This window comes from Mustela nivalis (genome assembly GCF_964662115.1).
Source record: "Mustela nivalis genome assembly, chromosome: 20".
NCBI lineage: Eukaryota > Metazoa > Chordata > Mammalia > Carnivora > Mustelidae > Mustela > Mustela nivalis.
The window spans coordinates 41054708-41067018 of record NC_139039.1 but is presented as its reverse complement, the minus strand read 5'-3'; the positions used below and the strand labels follow the sequence as shown (position 1 = coordinate 41067018).

The 12311-nt window shown below is 51.4% G+C and overlaps 1 protein-coding gene across 6 annotated transcripts in view; it reads right to left on the bottom strand.

Annotated features, from left to right (window-relative positions):
- The window catches only part of ERICH1 (glutamate rich 1), a 56425-nt gene extending 45156 nt beyond the window's left edge, over positions 1 to 11269 (bottom strand). For 2 of the 6 annotated variants that reach the window (XM_082715309.1, XM_082715310.1), the window contains exon 1: positions 6522 to 6606. In XM_082715309.1, the coding sequence (XP_082571435.1) occupies positions 6522 to 6558 (37 nt within the window). In that variant the 5' untranslated portion in view covers positions 6559 to 6606. Of the gene's footprint in view, positions 1 to 6521; positions 6612 to 11163 lie in introns of those variants that run through there. The other 4 variants (XM_082715306.1, XM_082715307.1, XM_082715308.1 and 1 more) reach the window with 3 other exon arrangements.
- Between the last annotated feature and the right edge of the window lie 1042 nt (positions 11270 to 12311).

The window sequence follows — 12311 nt, the reverse complement described above, 5'->3', positions numbered from 1 at the left end:
GAGCCTAAAAGTAATAGCGCAGAAAGGAACAGAGGCAATATACAGTAACAGTCACCGTGGGCAATACAATGGCACTAAATTCTTATCTTTCAATGGTTACCCTGAATGTAAATGGGCTAAATGCCCCAATGAAAAGACATAGGGTATCAGAATGGATAAAAAAACAAGACCCATTGATATACTATCTACAAGAAACTCATTTTAGACCCAAACACACCTCCAGATTTAAAGGGAGGATGTGGAAAACAATTTACCATTCTAATGAATATCAAAAGAAAGCTGGGTGGCAATCCTTATATCAGATAAAGTAGATTTTAAAACAAAGACTATAATAAGAGATGAGGAAGGACACTATATCATACTCAAAGGGTATGTCCAACAAGAAGATCTAATGATTTTAAATATTTATGCCCCTAACATGGGAGCAGCCAATTATATAAACCAATTAATAACAAAATCAGAGAAACACATTGACAATAATACAATAATAGTAATAATAGGGGACTTTAACACCCCCTCACTGAAATGGACTGATCATCCAAGCGGAAGATCAACAAGGAAATAAAGGCCTTAAATGACACACCAGACCAGATGGACAACACAGATAAATTCAGAACATTCCATCGCAAAGCAACAGAATACACATTCCTCTCTAGTGCACATGGAACATTCTCCAGAATAGATCACATCCTGGGTCACAAATCACATCTTAACTGGTACCAAAAGATTGGGATCATTCCCTGCATATTTTCAGACCACAATGCTCTGAAGCTAGAACTCAATCACAAGAGTAAAGTTAGAAAGAACTCAAATACATGGAAGCTAAAGAGCATCCTACTAAAGAATGAATGGGTCAACCAGGAAATTAAAGAAGAATTGAAAAAATTCATGGAAACAAATGAAAATGAAAACACAACTGTTCAAAAATCTGTGGGACAGGGTCACCTGGGTGGCTCAGTGGTTAAGGCCTCTGCCTTCGGCTCAGGTCATGATCCCAGGGTCCTGGGATTGAGCCCCACAAAGGGCTCTCTGCTCAGTGAGGAGCCTGCTTCCCCCTCTCTCTCTGCCTGCCTCTCTGCCTGCTTATGATCTGTCTGTCAAAGAGATAAATAAAATCTTAAAAAAAAAAAATCTGTGGGACACCACAAAGGCGGTTCTGAGAGGAAAGTATATAGCGATACAAGACTTTCTCAAGAAGCAAGAAAGGTCTCAGGTACATAACCTAAACCTACACCTAAAGGAGCTGGAGAAAGAACAGCAAAAAAAGCCTAAACCCAGCAGGAAAAGAGAAATCATAAAGATCAGAGCAGAAATCAATGAAATAGAAACCAAAAGAATAGTAGAACAGATCAATGAAACGAGGAGCTGGTTCTTTGAAAGAATTAGTAAGATTGATAAACCCCTGGCCAGACTTATCAAAAAGAAGAGAGAAAGGACACAAATTAATAAAATCATGAATGAAAGAGGAGAGATCACAACCAACACCAAGGAAATACAAACAATTGTAACAACATATTATGAGCAACTATATGCCAGCAAATTAGACAATGTGGAAGAAATGGAAGCATTCCTAGAGACATATAAACACCAAAACTGAACAGACCCATAACCAGTAAGGAGATTGATGCAGTTATCAAAAATCTGCCAACAAACAAGAGCTCGGGCCAGACAGCTTCCCAGGGGAATTCGACCAAACATTTAAAGAAGAATTAATACCTATTCTCCTGAAACTGTTCCAAAAAATAGAAATGGACGGAAAACTTCCAAACTCATTTTATGAGGCCAGCATTACCTTGATCCCCAAACCAGACAAAGATTCCATCCAAAAGAAGAATTATAGAATAATTTGTTGATGAACATGGATGCAAAAATTCTCACCAAAATACTAGCCAATAGGATTCAACAGTACATTAAAAGGATTATTCTCCACGACCAAGTGGGATTTATTCCTGGGCTGTAAGGCTGGTTTAACTACCACAAGTCAATCAATGTGATAAAATACATTAATAAAAGAAAGAACAAGAACCATATGATACGGTGAGTAGACGCTGAAAAAGCATTTGACAAAGCACAGCATCCTTTCTTGATCAAAATTCTTCACAGCGTAGGGATAGAGGGTACATACTTCAATATCATCAAAGCCATCTATGAAAAACCCACAGCAAATATCATTCTCAAAGGGGAGAAACTGACATTTTTTCCCCTAAGGTCAGGAACACGGCAGGGATGTCCACTTTCACCACTGCTATTCAATATAGTACTGGAAGTCCCAGCCTCAGCAATCAGACAACAAAAAGAAATTAAAATCATCCAAATTGGCAAAGAACTCAAACTCTCACTCTTTGCAGATGATATGATACTTTATGTGGAAAACCCAAAAGACTCTACTCCAAAACTGCTAGAACTCATACAGTAATTCAGTAAAGTGTCAGGATATAAAATCAATGTACAGAAATCAGTTGCATCTCTGTACACCAATCAGACAGAAGAGAGAGAAATTAAGGAGTCAATCCCATTTACAATGGCACCCAAAACCATAAGATACTTAGGAATATAAACCTAACCAAAGAGGTAAAGAATCTGTACTCAGAAAACTATAAAGTACTCATGAAAGAAATTGAGGAAGACACAAAGAAATGGAAAAACATTCCATGCTCATGGATTGGAAGGACAAATATTATGAAAATGCAATCTACACGTTTAATGCAATGCCTATCAAAATACCATCAATTTTTTCAAAGATATGGAACAAATAATCCTAAAATTTATATGGAACCACAAAAGACCCTGAGTAGCCAGAGGAATGTTGAAAAGGAAAGCCAAAGTTGGTGGCATCACAATTCCAGACTTCCAGCTCTATTACAAAGCTGTCATCATCAAGATAGTATGGTACTGGCACAAAAATAGACACACAGATCAGTGGAACAGAATAGAGAGCCCAGAAATAGACCCTCAACTCTATGGTCAACTAATCTTCAACAAAGCAGGAAGGAATGTCCAATGGGAAAAAGACAGTCTCTTCAACAAATGGCGTTGGGAACATTGGACAGCCACATGCAGAAGAATGAAACTGGACCATTTCCTTACACCACACACAAAAATAGACTAAAAATGGATGAAAGGCCTCAATGTGAGACAGGAATCCACCCAAATTCTTGAGGAGAACACAGGCAGCAACCTCTTCGACCTCAGCCACAGCAACTTCCTAGGAACATCGCCAAAGGCAAGGGAAGCAAGGGCAAAAATGAACTATTGGGACTTCATCAAGATCAAAAGCTTTTACACAGCAAAGGAAACAGTCAACAAAACCAAAAGACAACTGACAGAATGGGAGAAGATATTTGCAAACGGCATATCAGATAAAGGACTAGTGTCCAGAATCTATAAAGAACTTATCAAACTCAACACCCAAAGAACAAATAATCCAATCAAGAAATGGGCAGAAGACACGAACAGACATTTCTGCAAAGAAGACATCCAGATGGCCAACAGACACAAGAAAAAGTGTTCCACATCACTCAGCATCAGGGAAAAACAAATTAAAACCACAGTGAGATACCACCTCACACCAGTCAGAATGGCTAAAATTAACAAGTCAGGAAATGACAGATCCTGGCGAGGATGTGGAGAATGGGGAACCCTCCTACACTGTAGGTGGGAATGCAAGCCGGTGCAACCACTTGGGAAAACAGCATGGAGTTTCCTCAAAAAGTCAAAAATAGAGCTACCCTATGACCCAGCATCGCACTACTGGGTATTTACCCTAAAGATACAAATGTAGTGATCCAAAGGGGCACGTGCACCCGAATGTGTATAGCAGCAATGTCCATAATAGCCAAACTATGGAAAGATCTAGATGTCCATCAACAGATGAATGGATAAAGAAGATGTGATACACACACACACACACACACACACACACACACACAATGGAATACTATGCAGCCATCAAAAGAAATGAAACCTTACCATTTGCAAGGACGTGGATGGAACTAGAGAGTATTATACTGAGCGAAGTAAGTCAATCAGAGAAAGACAATTATGATATGATCTCACTGATATGAGGAATTGGAGAGGCAGGGTGGGGGGTTCTGGGGGTAGGGAAGGAAAAGTGAAACAAGATGGGATTGGGAGGGAGACAAATCATAAGAGACTCTTACTCTCACAAAGCAAACTGAGGGTTGCTGGGGGGAGGGGGTCAGGGAGACAGTGGTTGGGTTATGGACATTAGGGAGGGTATGTGGTATGGTGAGCGCTGTTCAGTATATAAGCCTGACGATTCACAGACCTGTACCCCTGGGGCTAATAATACGTTATATGTTAATAAAAATAGTTTTTCAAAATGGGTGGCTCAGTGGGTTAAAGCCTTTGCCTTTGGCTCAGGTCATGATCCAGGGTCCTGGGATCGAGCCCTGCATCGGGCTCTCTGCTCAGCGGGGAGCCCCCTTCGTCCGCTCTCTCTCTGCCTCTCTGCCTACTTGCGATCTCTGTCTGTCAAATAAATAAATAAAATCTTTAAAAAAATTTTTTAAAAAAGAAGGAAACACTGTTCAAATAAAGCCAGAAATGGTGCTCAAAGGGGCCACAAAAGGAACTTACTCCCTGACCAGTCTGATGTGTTCTCCCATCGAAGGGTTACGTGGACACCGAATATTCATTTTCTCCCCAAACTCTCACATTTAAAAAAATTCCAAAACTTGTCCTTAATATCTCCTTGCAGATTGTCTAACTTGACTTACTGCGTCAGCTGTCAGAAGAGCTGACCCAGCCGCAACTGTTCCTACCAGGGGACACAGCAGGGACATGGGCCAGGTGCCTCCACATCTCCTGGCCTCACTAAGCACACCGAGCGACCCGAGCGTGGCCCAACGAGGCTCCCAGGCTCTGCAGAAACTTGCTTTACTATCCTGGAGATACGCAGCACAACCGAGCATGTCTAGTCCAGTACTTTTATTTTGTGCAGTTTCATGAATGTTGGCTTTTTCATCCACCAGATCCCAGATTCCACCATAGCACGCAAACAAGACTGGCAGCCGGGTCACCTGCAGGAGTGGTTCAGCAAATCGCCTGCTTGGGGAGGGATCAGGGAGGACACAGACTAGGAGGTGCCTGCTCCTCGCTGTCCTGAAACCCACCTCCACTTAGGGACCAGGCCTCCTGCTACTGTGTCTTTGAGGCTGGGCGCTACGACCTGCTCTCCAGCCCCGAAGCCAGACACGCTGGGGCCTCCGCCTGCATGACCTGTTCCCACGCTGCTGGCCTGGCCACTCTGTCCCTGTCAGCTGGGCTGTGCCCCTGGACCTCACACTTTACCCCTCTCCCACCTGAATCATCTGGATGCGCCAACATTACCACAAGCCACCTGTACTTGGTCTGCAGTATGCGGCGGCCCCTGAGCAATGCAGGGTTTGGGCACAGAACCCTGTGCAGCGGAACATCCCTGTATAACTTCTGACTCCCAAACTTCACTATAGCCTACTGTCGGCAAGAAGCCTGACCAGTAACATCAACAATCCACTGACCCTTATTTTGTCTGTTCTGTGTATCACGTAGTATACTCTCACAACAGAAACTAGAGAAAAGAAACGTCACTAAGAAAATTCTAGGGAAGAAAAAACACATTTTCTACACTGTACTGATGGGAAAAACCCAGGTCCAAGCTTGCTGGCTGCAGAGACTCCCCTCCAAGGGCCAGCCCACTCCCAGGGGACAGCAAAGCAAGAGAGTCCCTTTGATATGCAAACCAGTCCCTTCAGAGCCTGGCCTCCCCCACCCTCACCACACCAGGCCAGCACTCTCTGCCCAGCCTCCCACCGTCCGAGCCAGGAGCAGCGTTCCTCTGCCTAGATCAGCCCAGGCTGCTACCCCCATCGCCCGAAGCCACCGAAACTGCTCAAAGCAGCCCGTCCCGAATCATTCGCCCTGTCCTGCCTGCCCATCCCGTGGAAACCCCACCGAAGTTCATGGTCTCAGTGTTCCCCTGCCTCTGGACCTAGTGCTTCCCCTGGGGGGGCCCAGCATGGGGGTGGCCTGGCGAGCCTTCCTCTCTAGGACCCACGAGCATGCTGACCGTGGTTTTCCGGAGCCTCTGCTCCGTGCCCCCCAGCTGCACCTGACTCACTGCATCGTGAAAGAACCCAGGGCGGCCCCCAGCCTACGGACAAGACAACTAAGGGTTACCGGGGACAGAGGGGGCCCACCTCCTTTGGAACAGCAGCAACTGGTCTGAGGGGATAGAACCCGCTCTATCCACATACCTCAACCTGCCTGTGTCAAATCCCAAAGGCGGCAGTCTGTGACCACCCACCAGGCATCTCAGTCCCCACGTCCAGTTTTCTCAGAAAACTTCTGTCCCCCAGGGCTGCTGCCTTACTCCCTGTTGTCGCCACAAAACTGCAACCACAAGCTGGACCTGCCCCTTCCCACAATGACCCTGTCCATTTTCAGATTTGTCTTTAATGGAGGCAAACACGCCCGGCCCCAGCGCTCGAAACGTATACCAGCTCACAGGTCCTACCTACCCCAGCACGGCTGCTTCTGGGCAGCGGGGACTGACATTCACCGACTGCTGGAGCCATTTGTTTGCCTGTCTGTTCCCTGGCTCATTCTTTCAGGAAATGCTTGCTGAGCACAGGAAGCCTGCCTAGTAGAGGAATTCGGACAGGAACCTGGTAGTGACAAGCCGGAGGGCCGCTGTGTGTGATGGGGGGTGCAGGGGAGCTGGAACATTGGGGTAGGGGCATTGTTCCAGCCTCTGCCTGGGCAGCTTAGATGAGTAAGTAAAGCCAGGCTATTTCTACTGCAGAAGCCTCATAGGCACAAGGATGAAGCTGGGCTCCAAGAGCCCACCTGGCGCCGGCCAGCCCTCTCTCAGAAGCAAGGACAGGGGAAAGAGGAAGAAGGCTGGGCCAGCTGGGATGGAGGCCACCTACAGTTCAGCTCTTGTCCACTGAGAGTCCCTGGAGGATAAGGGTCTTGTGGCACCAAAGCCTCGGCTGGCCACACGCTTGCAGGAGCGGCGCCTCCTGGGAAGACCAGACGTGGCAGGAGCAAAGCCTTGTCCAGAAGCAGCTGGACCGCATGCATTACACACCCTTTCCCCACCGGGCGTGTGCCTGAGGGGCCCAGGCGGCGGGGCAGGTGCACACAGGTTAGGACTGGGCTCATCATCCTGGGGAACGTGCATGTGCGTGGAGGCGGGAAGGCCTGGCCACTCGCATAACCCTGGTAGCATGAGAGGCTGAGACGACCACTTCCCCTGGATGAGAAATCCTCAGGTGAACAAAAAGCGACTGGCCCAAAGGGTGGGGGGATGCTGGGTGAGAGAGGAGCTGAGGCACAGGCGTTCTGCCCCGTTCTTGACTTCAATTCTCTTAATCCTCTCCACCCGCCACTCTGCTTGGAGATACAGGAGCGGCCGGTGAGGGACACCTCACCGCTCACGGCCCAACAGCCGAGCCGGCCCCACAGAGATGTATGCGGTCAGGTTCTCCCAGAACAGCTGAGCAGCTCTGGAACACAACGCTCCGCTCAAGGCCACTGTCTGGAAAGCCAGGAAGGACCTGTCACGTTGGGGGACGGGGCACCACGCCCGGTCACTGTGTGAAGGGTTCGCTGTGCAGCTACTGAGGCCAGCACCATGTGAGATGAGGACGGACACCCCGCACCCCGCTGCATCCCCAGAGCCTCCCACCCCCACCCTGGCACCCTGGCAGCTACCGCCCAATCCGCCTGGAGGCCGGCTCTGTTCCCAGCCATCGGGCTGCTGCCTCCTGCACCGCACGCCGCAACCAGCCGGTCCCCACCCCGTTCGGCATGTGATTACGTGTCGGAGAGTCACTTGGTCTCCCCCAGCACAAAGGAAGCCACCTGAAGCCCCACTCACGACCTGGGGGCCTTTCTGTGCTTCAGCTCAGTTATAGAGAGCTGTCTGTCTCAGGTGGGCCTGTGACCCCCAGAGGCCTGCAATCTGGCCCAGGAGACACCTGCTAGTACCCTTCACACACCTCCCCACAGAAAAAAGCACATTAAAAACAAAAATTTTGCTTCTTACTCAAATTGTATCGCTGTAAAGGCCAAACGCCCTCCCCATGAATCCCACAGAGTTTCGCTACAAACCGTCTCGGGGGAACACTGGGCTTCAGGAGGATTCACAACCTAGCGGAAGCACTCTGCCCTCAGCAAACACCCTCGAGTCGTGGCTGCAGACTGCCGGCCAGCCCACCCTGTCGCACCTTCCTGGTCTGGACCAGAGCGGACGTTCTCCTGGGATGTGACTCGGCCACAACTGTGACCCTGGCCCAAAGGAAGAGCCTGGAATCTGCCTAGAATGAAAGCGTTCCACTCCCTGCTGCATTTCTGGGACCAAACGAGGTGTCACGCACAGCCAGCAGACTCCGGAACATTCGCTGTGTGAGCAAGCGTGAAGTGAGAGTTCTGCAGGCGACCCCGGGTCTCTGAAGGGGGCTCTGCAGTGAGAGAACAGAACTGGGGGGCAAGTCTGCACCAGCCATGGCCTTCTCTGCCCGCCACACCAATGGGAGGCTTCCATAAGTTGTCAGTGCTTAGCATCTTTCCAATTACAATCGCCCCCATAGGTGTTTCTGGAAGCATAAGTGTTGTCCCAGAGACAAGCTCTTCCATGAGCTTGTTAAAAGGACTCACAAAACCACTATTGTGTTTCCTACTTCAGTTGCAGACTTCCGAGACATACTACTCCACCTTCCCACCGCGATGCCGTAAAACCTCACTCAGACAATTCTATCACCCGTCCAATAGCCAAAGGAGGCTGTTTCTAGAGAAGAAGGTCCCCGACTGAGGAAAGCAAGGCAAGGCTTCATTATCTCAATTCAGTGAGCTGGGAGGGTTCCGTCAAGTTGACGGGGTACACGCAGATGAGTCTGCTTCCAAGCAGAGGGAAGCGCTGATGTGTCAGGCTTGGAGAGAAGGGGATGAAGGGAAAAAGCGCTGTGCGGTCCAGGAAGGAGCCCCGGTGCGCCGGGGAAGGGCGCTCGGGCTGGCAGCCAGTGGCGGAGACCCAGGCCAGCCACCTGGGCTGGGCCTGCTCGAAAGCCCACGGTCTTTGCTCCTGACTCCAGCGTGTGGAAGAACGGCCTGAGCATTCGGATGTTTTAATGCTCACTTCGGAGACTAACATTTGACTCCTTAGAAATTAAGCCATTTTAACCTGTGATGATCTGTTTTTAAAACTCACAGGTAGAAGTCAGGGCTCAGCGGGGTGCAGAACGGCGGGGAGGCGCCCCCGCAGTGTTCTCCTACAAAGGAAGCCGCTGAGATGAGAATGCTATTTCCTGCTCTCCACACTGTGCCTATTGGGAAATTAGTTTCCTTTCCTTATTTCAAGCAAGCTCTTGTTAACTATAATGGACACTCGACTTCTCATTTCAAAGGGTGAATCCACATCCATTTTAAATGTAAACAAGAAAAAATAAATAATCATGGGCTGAACCAATCCAAGTAACATAAGAAATGTGTATCAAAAACCTTCACTTTTACCTGAAACCATAAGCTCCTAGAAGAAAACATAGGTAAAGAGCTTCTCGATATGGGTCTTGGTGATAAATTTTTGGACAGGAAACCTAAAGCACAGGGAACAAAAGTGAAAATCCACAAGAGGAGCACATCAGACCCAAAGGCTTCTGCACAAGAGAGGAACCCCCAGGCACAAGGAGGAAGCCTGGGGACCAGGAAATGGTGCCTGTGAGTCACGCATTTGAAAGGGGTTCATGCCCAGAATGGATGGAGACCGTACACAGCTCAACAGCAAAACACCAAGCTAATTAAAAGATGGGCAGAGGATCTTAACAGGAATTCTTCCACAGATGACAGACAGATGGCCACCAGACAGGCAGAGGGACGGTCACTCATCACCAGGGAAATGCAAATCCAAACCACAGCCGGAGACCACTTCACAGCCCTTGGAATGGCAGTCATCAAAAAGGCAAAAAATAGCAAGTGTTGGCCAAGATGCGAGCAAGGGGACCCTCTCACACGGCGGATGGGCAGGCAAAGTGCAGCAGCCACTCCGGAGAGCAGCACGGACAGTCCTCAGAAAGTTACAAATGCAGCTACTCTATGACCCAGGGACTGCACTTGGAAATGTGCCTTCAGAGGAAACGGAATCTGGAGCTCAAAGAGGTGTCTGCACCCCCACATTCACCGCAGCACTACTTACAAGAGCGAAGACGCGGCCAGCCTAAGGGTGCACCCAGGGCGGACAGCAGACGGAGCGCGGCAGTGTGCTCACACGACGGTGCACGCAGCAACTAGACAAGAAGGAAATCTTGCCATCTGCAACCACACAGCTGGACCTCGAGGGCCTTAAGCTAAATGGAATCGGTCAAAGACAAACACCTCTACGAGGCATCTACAAACCCCTGCGTTAGCACAGAGAACAGGTCAGTGGTCAGCAGAAGCCGGGAGGGTGGAGGGAGGAACTGGAGGAAAGTGGCCAAAAGTACAAACTTCCAGCTGTAGCTTCAGTGATTCCGGGGACCATAGCATATGACGCCCTGTGCTGTTTGAAAGTCTCGCAGAAAGTCCTAAAGTTCTCACCACAAGGACACACGTGGCCTTAACTTATGGAGTGCGGGACCCCCGGCCCAACACCCACTGGACCCCAGAGCCCTGTGCACCTCCCATGTGGAGCCCAGGACCCCGGGCTGTCCCCCCAGACCCCAGGGCCCCGCCCACCTCCCACTTGGATCCCAGAGCCCACCTCCCTTCCAGACTCTGCACCCTGGCCCACCTCCCTCCGGTACCCCAGACCCAGGCGAGCGTTGGCGCTGGGGACGCGGAGAGACCACCTGGGTGGGCTGGCAGGACTCCCAGCCCCGGTGTTCAGGAGCCCTAGACAGTGGAGACAAGGCTCTGGGCTCCGGGGGCGACGGGGCTCTGGGGTCCGGGGGGAGGTGGACGGGGCTCTGAGCTCCGGGGGCGACGGGGCTCTGAGCTCCGGGGGCGACGGGGCTCTGAGCTCCGGGGGCGACGGGGCTCTGGGCTCCGGGGGGAGGTGGACGGGGCTCTGGGGTCCCGGCGAGAGGAGGTCGGGGGTCCGGGGACTGGGTCCTAGAGCAGAATCTGGGCGCGTCTCGCCCCGCACCTGCGCCGCCCGGCTTTGCCCCCGGACCCCCACCGGCGTACCGTGCTGCCGCGGCGTGGCCATGGCGATCCCGGGAGCCCGGCTTCGGCCCCGCCGGCCGCTGCAGGGACAGACGCTTCCGGGTTCCGGCCCGCTCTGCCCGCCCACAACGGCGGCCGCGCCCAGCCGGGACGCGGCTTCTTTCCCGCTGGATGCCAATCAGCCGCGCTGCGGATGCGGATTGGCGTGTACGGGGCTGTGGGCGTGGCCTCGGGCGGTGGGGCCGGGGGTGCCTGGAGCATGCTCAGAGCGAAGTGACTGACCCGGGGTAGCCCGGTTCTCGGTTTTGGTCCTTAGGAGAAAGTCCGGAGGTGCAGGAACTCGTCCCCTGGGAGCCCTAGTAAACCCCATCTCCTCATTACCATTTCCTCATCAACATTCAAATGCAGAAAGGGAAGCATTTACTTTTTCCCCAGTTTTAGTGACACATAATTGAAATACAGCACTGTGAGGGAGGAGTCAGCAGAGGGTCAGCGCGGGGGGGGGTCAGAGGGGGGGTTCAAGGGAGGGGGTAGTGGGCGGAGCCATACAGAAGGGGTCAGAGGGAGGGTTCAAGGGAGGGGTAGTGGGCGGAGCCATACAGAGGGGGTCAGAGGGAGGGGTTCAAGGGAGGGGTAGTGGGCGGAGCCATACAGAGGGGGTCAGAGGGAGGGGTTCAAGGGAGGGGGTAGTGGGCGGAGCCATACAGAGGGAGTCAGAGGGAGGGGTTCAAGGGAGGGGGTAGTGGGCGGAGCCATACAGAGGGGGTCAGAGGGAGGGGTTCAAGGGAGGGGTAGTAGGCGGAGCCATACAGAGGGGGTCAGAGGGAGGGGTTCAAGGGAGGGGGTAGTGGGCGGAGCCACACAGAGGGGGTCAGAGGGAGGGGTTCAAGGGAAAGGGAGTCAGAGACCGGGTCAGCCGCAGGGTGTCCGCAGCAGGGGGCGCAGCGAGAGGAGGCGCAGCAGGAGGGCACAGCCCAGCAGGTGGCTAGGTGACCGCCCATGGTGTCACCTAGGGTTCTGGGGCCCCACATCAGGAGCCCTGGAGCTGCAGGGGTGGAGCAGTGCAGGGGACTGCTTAGCGCCCACCCTGCACTGGGTGTCCTAAGGGACCCCAGAACTCGGTGTGAAGCCCAAGGGGAAGAAGAGAGGCTGCCCATGGCCATGGCGAA